This window comes from Dendropsophus ebraccatus, chromosome 1 (genome assembly GCF_027789765.1).
Source record: "Dendropsophus ebraccatus isolate aDenEbr1 chromosome 1, aDenEbr1.pat, whole genome shotgun sequence".
Lineage (NCBI taxonomy): Eukaryota > Metazoa > Chordata > Amphibia > Anura > Hylidae > Dendropsophus > Dendropsophus ebraccatus.
In genome coordinates, this window is record NC_091454.1 from 106,064,740 (window position 1) to 106,080,500 (window position 15,761).

The 15,761-nt window shown below is 41.2% G+C and overlaps 1 protein-coding gene across 2 annotated transcripts in view; it reads left to right on the top strand.

The window, feature by feature from the left end:
• CFTR (CF transmembrane conductance regulator) overlaps positions 1-15,761 on the top strand; it is a 140,335-nt gene that overhangs the window by 86,574 nt on the left and 38,000 nt on the right. For both annotated transcript variants that reach the window (XM_069976449.1, XM_069976459.1), the window contains exons 14-16: positions 6,793-7,522; positions 12,503-12,631; positions 13,603-13,640. In XM_069976449.1, the coding sequence (XP_069832550.1) occupies positions 6,793-7,522; positions 12,503-12,631; positions 13,603-13,640 (897 nt within the window). The remainder of the gene's footprint in view (positions 1-6,792; positions 7,523-12,502; positions 12,632-13,602; positions 13,641-15,761) is intronic.

Below are 15,761 nucleotides of genomic sequence, written 5' to 3' on the forward strand. Positions count from 1 at the left end.
GGTTAATGAGACACAGCTGCCTCTCATCACCTCCGGCCCCGGACACTGATGTGAGCGGGACCGCTCTCACTGCAGCGGTCCCGCTCACATCAGTAACCCTGTAAGTACAGGAACGTATATATACATTCCTACTGCATGGGGTTTGTGCACTAGGAATGTATATATACAGGTTACTGATGGGAAGGGGTTAAAGACAAATCTGACTGCACACCAGTAAGGATGGAATTTTATGCTCTGAGACCTATTCTGTCTTGGAGTGTCACAAGCAGTTGGTGACATTCACCCAAAACATTTTGGCCTTTCAAAGGCATCCTCAGCTGTATATCAGTATGTTTATCACCATAAACAAGAAGTTGTTGTCATAATCATCATCAACGTTTCAAGTATGAACATCTGCAGACAATGGTTAGGCTTTAAATGTTGAATGGTGTTTTTTTTGCTCCCTGTTGTATGCCTTAAGTTATAGGTAACAGACACATGTGGCAGTCTGCTGTACCCAGGAGAACCTATGTAAGGGTAGCTTCACACTTACTGTATCTCAGCGGATATTCTGCTGCGGATCCGCAGTAGATCCGCAGCAGATTTGAATAAATGAATGAACACAGCATTAAATCCGCACTGGGGTAATCACCGGCGTATGGGTACCACTTAGGACTAACTAATACTTAACTTTTAATAATTCATTAAAAATTGTACAAAAAAGGTCCACACTAACAACAAAAAGACATTCACTAATGTGCTCTATATACAGTGAAGTAACCTATAAGGCCAAAATGCACATAGGGAAGATATCCCCCGTTCCTAAAAGGATGCTGATACTTAGGGACTAACGGCCAGGTACAGAAATACCCAAGATACAATTTGAGAGTCAGGGAGAAAAAGAGAGAGAAGAAAGTAGTGGTGCGTCCTACTCTCAGCCCTAATAGCCTCTTACCCTGCCTTTTGGGGAACCCACCTCCTTAGCAGGGTGGCCCCAACCACGATGACAGTCCCTTCCTTATTGCACGTGCCCAGTAGGAAACAAGAAACACAGAAGACAGAAACGAGTGACAAAACAGTGTAAACTCAAAACCACCTTAAAAACAACCAGCAAGAGATATCATAATATATACACAGTACCTATTGTATAAGCTGTGCTTGTTCCTACACAGCGCCTAAGTCAGAAGCTGTGTTCGTTCCGACGCGTTTCAGCCATCCCAATTATGGATGGATTCATCAGGGAACATACATAGCACTCCAAAAGGATGTGCCTAAACCAATTCCTGCTGTGAGGGATGCCCTTTCATCACAAAAAATACATGGACCTCTTAGGAATGGTAAAACATAATATAGTAATAAAATATAATTCGTACTCAGTATAGTGACAGCAAAATAAGAGAATAGCACAAGAAAGACCCCATATAGATAAACAGATAAATATAGCAGATAATTGTACTTAGCTATACAGATTGTGCTGCCTGCGAAGGTCCATGCTCACCCCACGATGAGAGGGTGACACTGAATCCGAAGCTGGTCAGGCTTATATACCGGTGATAGTGGTATTACTTCCGGGTAATGGCTAGTGTATTGGTACGGTCATGTGACCTGAATGCGGTCACCTGACTAGATTAATGCGGTCACGTGACCCAGATGCGGTCACGTGACTCCGCTAACGTCCGGACTGAATATTAAATAACCACTGCTTATGTAGATGGCGCATAAGCACCACTTATCAGCCTACAGAAAGTTATACAGGGCGCCGAAAGTGTCAAGGATGCCACTGATAATACATATGGTGATGTTCGGCGGCCACTTCCGGTTGTTGGAACGCAAATGCGTTCCAAACAGCGGAAGTGCGTCATACACAGGATCCAGGGCTAGGGAGTGGAGCGCAAATTGCGTTCCACCCACAACTTTATTGAACAGGACACAATGATGACATCCAGGACAATACAGCCCATAGTGAGTGCCCTGATAGGCACAGTAGTACTTAAATAATAACCCATATAAATACCTAATAGCATAGAGGCAGAGGCAAGTACTAGCCCACAACTTACAGAGAAAAAATAGGAAGAAAAAAGAAAAAGAAAAATTTAAATAATAAATAGCTGGTGATTCATAATGAATAAGATATAATAGGAAGACAATAATAGCCCAACATACACCATTCACACACATATAGAATAATGTGATGGGTAACGAGAACATATGATATAAATGCAATTATATGGGGTAACAGTCACTCAAGATACACGATATGATATCAATAATCAAAGCCCAGTCACCAAGAGCACACAATAGGGGCATTTTTAACCAATGTATGATGAAAACACAAGTGCTTCATTGAGGCCCCCTGGACTCACAGTCCCAAGCCTGTAAATCCACTGGGCCTCTTTTTGGAGAAGGCGCCTTCTCCAAAAAGAGGCCCAGTGGATTTACAGGCTTGGGACTGTGAGTCCAGGGGGCCTCAATGAAGCACTTGTGTTTTCATCATACATTGGTTAAAAATGCCCCTATTGTGTGCTCTTGGTGACTGGGCTTTGATTATTGATATCATATCGTGTATCTTGAGTGACTGTTACCCCATATAATTGCATTTATATCATATGTTCTCGTTACCCATCACATTATTCTATATGTGTGTGAATGGTGTATGTTGGGCTATTATTGTCTTCCTATTATATCTTATTCATTATGAATCACCAGCTATTTATTATTTAAATTTTTCTTTTTCTTTTTTCTTCCTATTTTTTCTCTGTAAGTTGTGGGCTAGTACTTGCCTCTGCCTCTATGCTATTAGGTATTTATATGGGTTATTATTTAAGTACTACTGTGCCTATCAGGGCACTCACTATGGGCTGTATTGTCCTGGATGTCATCATTGTGTCCTGTTCAATAAAGTTGTGGGTGGAACGCAATTTGCGCTCCACTCCCTAGCCCTGGATCCTGTGTATGACGCACTTCCGCTGTTTGGAACGCATTTGCGTTCCAACAACCGGAAGTGGCCGCCGAACATCACCATATGTATTATCAGTGGCATCCTTGACACTTTCGGCGCCCTGTATAACTTTCTGTAGGCTGATAAGTGGTGCTTATGCGCCATCTACATAAGCAGTGGTTATTTAATATTCAGTCCGGACGTTAGCGGAGTCACGTGACCGCATCTGGGTCACGTGACCGCATTAATCTAGTCAGGTGACCGCATTCAGGTCACATGACCGTACCAATACACTAGCCATTACCCGGAAGTAATACCACTATCACCGGTATATAAGCCTGACCAGCTTCGGATTCAGTGTCACCCTCTCATCGTGGGGTGAGCATGGACCTTCGCAGGCAGCACAATCTGTATAGCTAAGTACAATTATCTGCTATATTTATCTGTTTATCTATATGGGGTCTTTCTTGTGCTATTCTCTTATTTTGCTGTCACTATACTGAGTACGAATTATATTTTATTACTATATTATGTTTTACCATTCCTAAGAGGTCCATGTATTTTTTGTGATGAAAGGGCATCCCTCACAGCAGGAATTGGTTTAGGCACATCCTTTTGGAGTGCTATGTATGTTCCCTGATGAATCCATCCATAATTGGGATGGCTGAAACGCGTCGGAACGAACACAGCTTCTGACTTAGGCGCTGTGTAGGAACAAGCACAGCTTATACAATAGGTACTGTGTATATATTATGATATCTCTTGCTGGTTGTTTTTAAGGTGGTTTTGAGTTTACACTGTTTTTTCACTCTTTTCTGTCTTCTGTGTTTCTTGTTTCCTACTGGGCACGTGCAATAAGGAAGGGACTGTCATCGTGGTTGGGGCCACCCTGCTAAGGAGGTGGGTTCCCCAAAAGGCAGGGTAAGAGGCTATTAGGGCTGAGAGTAGGACGCACCACTACTTTCTTCTCTCTCTTTTTCTCCCTGACTCTCAAATTGTATCTTGGGTATTTCTGTACCTGGCCGTTAGTCCCTAAGTATCAGCATCCTTTTAGGAACGGGGGATATCTTCCCTATGTGCATTTTGGCCTTATAGGTTACTTCACTGTATATAGAGCACATTAGTGAATGTCTTTTTGTTGTTAGTGTGGACCTTTTTTGTACAATTTTTAATGAATTATTAAAAGTTAAGTATTAGTTAGTCCTAAGTGGTACCCATACGCCGGTGATTACCCCAGTTTGTCTTGACCACTGGACCTTACGCTACTATGGTGTAACGGCACCTGTATTTCCGTTATTTGGATTTTCATTAAATCCGCACTGTCAAATCTACTGAAGATTGGTGCAGATTTGATGCTGTGTTCATTCATTTAGTCATATCTGCTGCGGATCCGGAGCAGAAAATCTGCTGCAACATCGGACGTGTAACGCTAGCCTAACAATTTATAAGATGTTTAGTGGCATAGAATTTTGGTACCAAAATGACATAATTGTATAGTCATGGCCAAAAGTTTTGAGAATGATACAAATATTAATTTTTACAAAGTCTGCTGCTTCATTTTTTAAAATGGCAATTTGCATATACTCCAGAATGTTATAAAGAGTGATCAGCTTAAAGGGGTTATCCAGCGCTACAAAAACATGGCCACTTTCCCCCTACGGTTGTCTCCAGATTGGGTGTGATTTTGAAACTCAGTTCCAGTGAAGTAAATGGAGCTTAATTGCAAACCGCACCTGAACTGGAGACAACAGTAGGGGAAAAAGTGGCCATGTTTTTGTAGCGCTGGATAACCCCTTTAACAGCAATTACTTGCAAAGTCAATATTTGCCTAGAAAATTTATCCCCCAAAACACATTTCAACATCAATGCAGCCCTGCCTTAAAAGGACCAGCTAACATTGTTTCAGTGATTGCTCCATTAACACAGGTGTGGGTGTTGATGAGGACAGGGCTGGAGATCAATCTGTCATGATTTGGTAAGAATGACACCACTGGACACTTTAAAAGGAGGCTGGTGCTTGGCATCATTGTTTCTCTTCTGTTAACCATGGTTATCTCTAAAGAAACACGTGCAGTCATCATTGCTCTGCACAAAAATGGCCAAACAGGGAAGAGTATCACAGCTAGAAAGATTGCACCTCAGTTAACAATCTATTGCATCATCAAGAACTTCAAGAAGAGAGGTTCCATTGTTGCCAAAAAGGCTCCAGGGCGCCCAAGAAAGACCAGCAAGCGCCAGGACCGTCTCTTAAAAGTGTTTCAGCTGCGGGATCGGTCTACCAGCAGTGCAGAGCTTGCTCAGGAATGGCAGCAGGCAGGTGATCTGCATGCACTGTGAGGCAGAGACTCTTGGAGCAAGGCCTGGTCTCAAGGAGGGCAGCAAAGAAGCCATTTCACTCCAGAAAAAACATCAGGGACAGACTGATATTCTGCAAAAGGTACAGGGAGTGGACTGCTGAGGACTGGGGTAAAGTCATTTTCTATGATGAATCCCCTTTACGATTGTTTATTCGCAGAAGACGAGGTGAGCACTACCACCAGTCTTGTGTTATGCCAACTGTAAAGCATCCCGAAACCATTTATGTGTGGGGTTGCTTCTCAGCCAAGGGAATCGGCTCTCTCACAGTCTTGCCTAAAAAGACAGTCATGAATAAAGAATGGTACCAAAATGTCCTCCAAGGGCAACTTCTCCCAACCGTCCAAGAGCAGTTTGGCGAACAACAATGCCTTTTCCAGCACCTTGCCATAAAGCAAAGGTGATAACTAAATGGCTTAGGGAACAAAACATAGAGATTTTAGGTTAATGGCCTGGAAACTCCCCAGATCTTAATCCCATTGAAAACTTGTGGTCAATCATCAAGAGACAGGTGGACAAACAAAAAAACAACAAATTCTGACAAAATGCAAGCATTGATTGTACAAGAATGGACTGCTATCAGTAAGGATTTGGTACAGAAGTTGATTGAGAGCACGCCAGGGAGAATTGTAGAGGTCCTGAAGAAGAAGGGTCAACACTGCAAATATTGACTTGCTGCATTAACTCATTCTAACTATCAATATAAGCTTTTGTTACTCATAATATGATTGCAATTATATTTCTGTATGTGATAAAAACATCTGACAAACACACATAAAAACCAGAGGGCAGCAGATCATGTGAAAATATAATATTTGTGTCATTCTCAAAACTTTTGGCCATGACTGTAGAGTATGTCATTTCCACCTGCTGCATTGGGAATTCTGAAAAATGTCCCTTTAAGCAACATTAGTACTGAAAAGTATAAAGTCTATGATATAATCAGAGATATTAAACTCTATTGAAGTTTGACATGTGGCCACTGAGGTCAGTGATTTAGTATAACATAAGACTGCTGCTGGAATATAAACAAAGATTGAGAATGTTTTTTTTTTTATACCTAAAGTTTTAATGTGTCAGAAGTTATAATCCAAGGGGGTCCAGGTGCTGTGACCTCTCACGAGTCACAAAAATTGAAAAACAAAAATAAATTCATGTCTGCCCATCACTACTTGACTCTGGTCAGAGAACAGAATAAGCAGTGTATGGATTTAGAAAGTTCAGCACAAGGGCCGCTACTGATCAAATTTCTGACATCTTGCTATGACATGTTAGAAGCTTTTTAAAACTTTAGGTACTTTTAATAAAGCGAAACCTTTGCACCATTGCCATTAGAGCCCTAAGACTGCCTGGAAAACACTGATACAGTCTATAGCATGCTTGAGTTGCGCTTATCTCTAGTTCTGAACAATTAGGAAACAAGCCATAATAATGGATTTTTCCCAATAATTAAATGTATGCATACTTGGTTTTCTTTCAGGTTTTTCCAAGTTTAATAAGTTCTGTTTTTTTCCTTGTAGCTGCATCTGTAAGCTAATGGCCAACAAGACCAGAATTCTTGTTACCTCAAAATTGGAACAGCTTAGGAAAGCAGATAAAATTCTACTGCTGCATGAAGGCAGCTGTTACTTCTATGGAACATTTACGGAGCTTCAAGATCAACGTCCTGACTTCAGCTCTGAGCTGATGGGATTTGATGCCTTTGATAACTTTAGTGCAGAAAGGCGAAATTCAATATTAACAGAGACCTTGCGGCGATTTTCAGTCGACAGTGATCCAGTAGTTGTCAGAAATGAAATAAAAAATAAGTCATTCAAACAAACTGCTGAATTTTTGGAAAAGAGAAAGAATTCTATTATTAATGCTCGGAAATCAAGTCGAAAAATTTCAATCATGCAAAAATCTCAACCACAAATGGGAGGAATAGAAGAGGAGTCTCCCACTGAGCCGGAGGAAAGAAAGCTCTCTTTGGTTCCAGATTCAGAGCAAGGAGAAGCAATTTTGCCAAGAAGTAATATTCTCAACACAGGTCCAACTTTTCAAGGTCGGAGAAGGCAATCTGTATTGAACTTAATGACAGGTACATCTGTCTCACAAAGTCAAGGAGCTTATGGAAGGGGACCATCCATTAGGAAGATGTCAGTGGCCCCCCAATCTAAATTATCATCAGAATTAGACATTTACAGCAGACGTTCTTCACAAGACAGTGTCTTAGAAATAAGTGAAGACATTAATGAGGAGGATTTAAAGGTACTAACACATCCTGTTCTGCATCCTTACTATGAGAATGTTCAATAATCAGTTTTTATCGGTACAAAGTGTATTTGGTTAGTGGATGTATAGATATGAGAGAGGTTATCATGGAAAGCCATCAAAGAAGTACACAAGACTGGGGAAAGTGTGTAATATTTCTTATTGCATGACATGCTTTCTCTCTGATCTAGTGTGCTTTGTATTATACAAGAGCAAATGAGTATGGTATTATTAACTCTGGTTCACATAATTATAAATCAGTTCTGTGTCAATCTGTAGCACCTATAGACTGACGTGGCCTCATACTTTACTTTCATGTGCCTCCGGTTGTACATATCTACACAGTCCTTGCAGATTTACATTAGAGAACTGTAGGGACTCTGTGCATATGGATTTGCTGTGTGCATGAATCCTAGAACTGGGGCTACGCGACAATTCCTGTCCGTGCGAGCAGGAATCACTGTGTCACACTGCCTGTTGTGTGACCCCTAACTTATACAAATAGGGTCACGCTGCGAACTCGCATCATAAATAGCATTTTTCAGCACATTTCTGCTCTGCAAGCTAAATCTGCCGGCAGAGCCTATGGGAGTAATTTACATGAACAAAAACATTTCTTAAGTGCTTGTTTAGCGAATGACAGGCGATGATTTTTTCTTTTAAATGATAGATCCTTAGAGGAAGAGATAAACTAGAAAAAGTTGTTTTAATATAGTAATATAATACTGATCTCTACGAAGGACTGAACGACGAGTGTTTGCATCTAAAGCCTAGGAAACGATTGACGATGATTTTGAAGTAAGCTCAAAAGATGCAATCAACGAAATCCAAACGATTTCTCATTCGTTATTTCGTTGTTGCGGTGTTTACACCAGCAGATTATTGCTTAAATTTAAACGATAGTTATTTATCACATGATAATTGACCTGTGTAAAAGGCCCTTCATTTTTATAGTGTCTACACACAGATGTGTGCACAGCCTAAAAGGCACCATCTATAGTAGCAGCATGGAAGCTATGATAAAGCTGTAGTAAGCAGTCTAAATTGTGTATAAAGCCATGGGCTGAGATCTCCTAATTACAGAGCTGTCTCTTAACTGTCTCTCTTTCTCTGCATGTGTCTCCCCCTTACATCTCCCTCCTCAGTAGGCTTGCCTTAATTGTAAGGTAATGCTTCGGCTAGTTCTTCACATCATACCTTTCATGTATCCGTCTTTGCTTCCATAGCAAAGAAAATGTTTTTATTCTTGGTGTAACATGTCATAAAGAGCGTTCTTAAGCCCCTGAAGTGTTAAGGGCTGTAATACCTCCCTGCTTGATTGAGTTAGCTTTCAGGGACAAGCCCTTCTGGTTTTTGTACTGTGCATAAAAATTGTACACAGGTGCGTGATTTGGAAGCAGGGCTCGGCCTCCAGATGACAGTCATTTAAGCAGAAGCAGGAATGGAAGGGGGCGCGGGAAGGTGTTAGGGTATGTTCACACTACAGAATACGTGCAGAGACTTCAAGCGGATTCTGCCAGGTGGCCTCAGCTTGAAGTTCCGCCCATCCCATAGATGTGTCAATTCTATGGGCAGACAGCGGAATCTGCCGACAAATATCAGCTGCTGTATGCATGAAGCGGTATTCTAGCTAGTTTGGAGCACAGGAGAGATTTTCTTTGGGGATTTGCAATTGCTCTGGACAGTTCCTGACATGGACAGAGGTGGCAGCAGAGAGCACTGTGCCATATTGGAGAAAATGCACCACTTCCCGCAGGAAATACAGCAACTGATAAGTCCTGGAAGACCTGAGATTTTTTAATAGAAGTTAATTACAAATTTACTATAATAATGGCCCCAGTACTGCTGCATTTACGGATAAAACCACTGCAGAAGAAATTAGGCACTGAACTAGGAATGGAGGATTCATTCTGCCCTGAACACTATAAAGCCTCCAAACTCCATGTCATGCCTTTTAATCAAAAAGGAGAATAACTAGAAATGTGTTTTTACCTTTGTGTAACAGGTGGAGTCTCTCACTGTTTGTGTGGCTATGTTCACACAACGTTCTTTTAAAGTAAAGAATGGACGCTGATTGCAATTGCCTCAGCGTCCGTTCTTTACTGCAGGGACGGCATTGCATTGAAGTCAATGCAATGCCGCCCGCTGTGTTCTCACATCGTTATTCTAACGCCTGATCTTTAGAACGGGCGTTAGAATAATGTGCCTGTCAATTATTTCTGGACGCTGTTTATTGAACAGTGTCCAGAAATATCAGCTGGCCGCACATTGCATTGGAGTGAATGGCTAATTGATTTGCGGGCGCAGCCTCCGGTGCCCGCAAATCCCTTGTGAAAAAAGACTGTGCCTGCAGCCGATACGGAAGTATCGGCTGCAGGAACGGGCTGAGTGCAGCCCGACGGCCGGCTGTTTAACAGCGCCCGTTGCTATGCAACGGACGCTGTTAAACGCGTGAACATAACCTATGGGTGAAAACCTTAGGTAGAATACACACACCATCTACCACCTTTTCAGTCACTGCCTTACACTATGTTCTTCACAAGTCAGATTAATATGTCCACATATGACCTTAAAATCTCAAATAGCTTTACCTTAAAAAAAAAACATTCCTTTCTGATCAGTAAGTATTTGGCACATTGCTTTGTACTCCAAGCTTTTCATGCTCAATTAGCTATATCCTCTTGTTCATTGTGGTTTATCATGGTGTAGGGTTTGGCTAGGCATTCCAATTTTGTTATTACCAGAAGCTACAATTTAGTCATCCTCATAAATACAATTTCCAAATGGCATTTTCTAATTACAGAGGGAGCGTATGTGTAGTACTGCAGTTTTAGAGAATGTCAGTTTAGTCGTCAGGATATTGTTCTACTAGTAAAAAAAAAGTAAAAAAAATTAAGTGAGCATAACCTATTGTCTGGTATTCTAGAAAGGCCCAAAATGTGTCACTGCTGTGATCCTTATGATATTGGTATACTGATTGTATTTGCACAAATTAAGCTCAATTCATATCACATACAGTATGCTGTTTAGAGTGAGACCTTGGGTTACAAGTAACTTGGTCTGAGGGTGTTTTGCAAGACAAGCTAGCAATTCTTAAAAATTGTAACTCGGTAAACAAGCAAGACTTTGTAATACAGGCACCCATGTGTCCCCATTCTGATACTGTACTGGGTAAAAAGCCCTCTCATTGTAACCCACTGCCTCCTGATCAACTCCGGTGGTGACAATCCATGTTAGATTCCCTGTAGAACTGCAGAGATCCTCCTGTGGAAGTGAGCAGCTCAGCCTTATCTCCTCTCTCTGCTGCCGGAGGACTGAGTGTGAGTGAGCCTACAGTGCCCTCCTACTTCAGTGTTCCAGCAGCCTAAATCCTGCGTGCACAGACATAACTTAATTGATGAGTGCTTTAACCTGCTGTTGCGTTGCCGCCATCTTGCTTACATGTGGCACTGAATGATGTATGAACGCTGCTTCACTCTGACCCCTGAATTAACCCCTTCACAGACCACCCAGTCACAACTACTACAAGACGCATATGTAAGACCAAATAAATGTCGGCCGCTGCTGGAAGTCATCCACCGTCACCCGTCCGGGTACAGAAATTCAGGTACAATGTCCAAACAAAAAGGAGATACGTACGTGCAGACCGCGTAAACTAATAGTAACTGTTTATTTTTGTACTTTATTATTTAAAAAAAAAAATAAACAGTTGCTATTAGTTTAAGAGGCCTGCACGGAGGTATCTCCTTTTTGTTTGCACATTGTACCTTTATTGATACAGAACACCTTACCTTATTTTGGGTCTTGGAGCAAATCGTCTGTGTTTTAATAATTTCTTATAGGAAATCTGATTGATATACAATTTGGATTACAAGCACATTCACAGAACGAATTATGCTTGTAATCCAAGGTTTCACTATATATGCTGGAAACATTTTCTCACTCATATGTTCAGGACCAGGACAAGGTAGCTTGGAATCTCCCTCCCATTGTGGCATTGCTAGCATTCCTTTACTAGAGTTTCTTTGGTAGGTAGATATGTATGCTTTTTACATATTTGTTGTCCCCCAGTAGGCAGATAGGTACCCTTTTAGATAGTAGTATTCCTTTCAATAGGTAGCTAAGTGTGCCCCAGTATCTACATAGGTGCCCAAAGTCGATATTTCCACCTTGTAGGTAACATGTGCCCCTAGGAACTAGATTCCCCAGTACATAGCTGCCCTTAGTGTATAGAGGCCCTCCATTGAGCTGTCCTCACTAGGTAGACAATTACCCCTCCAATAGCTCAGTGAACAAGAGCGCTAATGTGCTTGAAACGCATCTGAATTCCTGTGGGGTCCCTGCACTGTGGTGTTTACCTATAAGCAATATGAAAATGGAACAAAAAGACTCTTTCTTCATATGTGCTGGATCATTAGCATTTTTCTTGAAGTACTAGCGCACAATAGTCAGGTGTGAATCCTTAGCACCGAGGATTGTCTTTCACTGGTGAGCTGATTACACTTCCCTTTGTTTATCTAGACAGCTATTCCTCCAGAAGGTATCTGCCCCCAGTAAATAGCCAAGGCTCCCCAGTAGGTAGTTGTCCCCCAGTCTCCTAGTAGGAAGCTACCTCCCTAGTAGGTTGATGCCCCCAATAGGTACCATATTTCCTCCCAGAAGGGTTATAGGTGCCCCCAGGATGTAGATAGTGTGGCCCCAGTATATAGAGTTCTCTAGTAAAAAAATAAATGCTACATATTTACCTCCTGTTCACTCCCTGGCTTGGAAGGATTGCCTTCTCCCTCTTACAATGTAAGTGGCAGGGTAAGGAGCAAGTGGCTTTCATGTTGGTTTTCATTTGCATGCGTGACCTAAGGATGCAATTGCTGTGCCCTGGATTCTTCTAGCCTTCTAGCTTCTGTACCAAAGAAAAGTTCTCTAGCAGTGTAAGTTGTAAGCATGAACTGACTCTGATGTTTGATTCCTACTATACAGGAGTGTTTCCTTGATGATACAGACAGCGCTTCACCAACTACTACTTGGAACACTTATTTCAGATACGTTACTGCTCACAAAAGTCTAATCTTCATTCTTATTCTTGTCCTAGTGATTTTCTTGGCAGAGGTATGTTAATGTATAATATATTTATTTATACACAGTAAAACAGAAAAGAAGCATAGCATGTAATAATTGTGACCATGCTTAGGGCCGTATGAGGCAGCCAACAATACATTTAAGCGAGCTCCAATCTGCTACATCAGTGCTTGCTTACCGAGCCTATTACACAGCTTGATGATCATGGAGCAAGGGCTGCATGGACATCATTAGCGATGTCTGTGCAGCTCTTGCTTTAAAAGTGTAAAATAATAAAGTTTATTTGCCTCTCCATGCTCCACGATTTTCTTCTAGATTCTCCCCGCAGCAATCTCAATAATTGGCTGAAACGGAAGAACGCTGCATCCAGTGTTCGGCTGAGTGGGTTGTCACTGCATAGACGTGCCAGCAGTGAACGGGGAGAAGCTAGAACAACACCAGGGAGCAGGGACTCTTTGTCTGATCACTATCTTTATTACGCAGAGTGATAATCTGATCAAATTGGCCAAATTCAGCATATTATAGCTCTCTGTGATAGGGCCCTTAGTGTGATTGGGCATGGGTAACATATATAAAGATTACATGTATCAACCTGCTAGTTACACTAGATTGATAATGTAAAGGGTTGCTTTTTAAAATGTGCTTGTTGCTATAAAATTATGAATTTTGCACTTTGTACTACTTTGTTTCATTAGAACTATAAAGGATTTGTTTACCTTTTACATGTAAGTAGTACCTTTCTGTGGCATTGATGCTTTACGTTATTTTGGTGAGGAAAGTGAATGACTATGTGGATTATATAGTGGAGTACAGTTATACTCCTTAATAAGGTTTAAATAAGGTCAAAATTTGGATGGCCACTCAAAAGGTCAATAATACCTACTTTACAGCCTTCATGTTGGTTGATTTTAAAATTGCCCATTTTAATGATGTCTATGATGACATTGATAATGATCAATCTAAATCTTAATAATATTGAGCTTGCTGTTGTGTGTTTACAGGTTGCTGCTTCCTTGACTGGACTGTTGTTGATCAGTCAGTAAGTATATTGACGTATCAGTCTCTAATTTATTAACTTTTAAGACATATCAAGGATAACTTTTGGTTTCTTGCAGTGTTAACATCAATGCCAGAATAATGAGAGGAATATTTTAGGGCATTTTATTACTTTCTGCTTATTCAAAAGTTTACATACTATGCCTAAATTTGGGACAGCCCATATGGCATGCCTTTGGAAGCTTCGGTTTATTGGTAACATCTGAGACAGTTAGAGAAACACCTGTGGATGTATTTTAAGGCACACCTGAAACACACTGCTTATTTGTGTAACATCACAGGATTTTCTAAAGAAATAAAGCAAGATATCAGAATGAGAATTGTGGACTTGGGTGCAATGTAAAATCAAAGAAGAAACAAGATGGGAATGCCCAGCCATCTTACCTTTTAGGAAGGAGAAGGGTTCTGTGTCCCAAAGATTAACATATAAACCCAATAACAAAAGCAAAAGACTTTGTGAAGATGCTGACTGAAGCTGGTAAGAGTTAGAGATGATTGAACATCGGGAAATCTTAGGTGCGATCAAACTCAATAGGTAATAGGCTGTATCCCGGAATTCCAGGCGGTACCCGTGCTGTCTCCTCCTTTCCCACGGACTGGGAAGGCATCAGGAATCAAATGCTGCATGTTCGAAGATTTCCTGATGTTCGATCATCTCTAGTAAGAGTGTATCATGAGCCACAGTAAAACAAGTAGTGTATCGACATAGGCTAAAAGGTCATTCTACCAGAAAGAAGCCGTTACAGCCTCATAGAAAGTCTAGCAGAGGAAGATAGCACCTCCCACACTGTCACATGGGCATGATGTCATCAAAGGTCCTTTACACCTCCTTCTGGACACTCCATGCTAGTTTCCACCCTCTCCCCTGCGGTGTCAGATCTTGAGTGACGTCACTGGAGCGCTGACCTCAGGTCGGCACTTCAGCGACTGACTCAAGCACTAACACAGCAAGGGGAGAGTGACCTCTTGTGACTGCAGGCAAAACGCTGCCTGCAGCCACAAGAGTGACTGGCAGGGAGGGAGCCAATAGCACCCTCTCTGTCAGTGCTGCTGTATGTAACTATGAGCACTCAGTACGACCACTCATAGTTACAGTGCAGGGCGGGCGAGCAGGGGGCAGGATGGATGGGTAAGTAAATTAATTACTTACCCATCCAGACTGTGCCCCCTGAAGTTTGGTGCCCTCAGCCATCGCCTACCCCCCCCCCCTACTTTTTGTCCCGGCCTTGGAACTGGTAGCATTATATGGTCACTGAATATCAATATTTTTGAGTTTATTGGTGCTTGTATAGTGGTAGTGTACCCCTGCACCTGATTTAAAAATTGTGTATGTCTGTCCCTTAGGCTGGGTTGACACTACGTTTTTGCAAACCATTTTTTTTTCCAGCCGTTTTTTGCAAAAAAACTGATGGAAAACAAATGGAAAAAGGGATGCATGTGTGTGCATCCGTTTTTATCTGTTTTTCCATTGAATTCCATTATTAAAAAAACAGATCTCGTTTTTTTTTAACGGACACAAAAATTAGGTTGACTATGTTTTTTGTGTACATTAAAAAAAATGATCCATTTTGATCCCTTTTTTTATAATGGAATTTAATTGAAAAATGGTTCAAAACACATACATGCATCCATTTATTCGCAAAAAACGGATTGCAAAAACGTAGCGTGAACCCAGCCTTACTGTATGAGTAGGTGTATTTTTCTTTATATTGAAGGCGTGCCTTAACTATGAGTGGTCAAGCAAAGCAAAATTTCCTATGGTGGGCAATGTGTGCCATTTTTTTGTGACGTAGATGGGAGTGATATTTTATGTGGGCTCTTGGGTTTTAAGCTGAACATTTTAACTAGGGACCACAGGCTTTGCCCCTAGATCAGAGTCATTTTAGTGACGACTTAAGGCCCTATTACACGGAGCAATTATTGTTTAAAAATTTGCTATAATGACCAAACATGAACTATGAACTGTTCATGTAATAACACTCAACGATCAAACAATGAAGGAAAAATCGTTAATCATTGTCTCTCAATATGTTTAAAAATTATCGTTCGTAGTGTGTCGATCGTTTGCAAATCTGTTCATCTAATAAATCGTTTGTAGATAAAA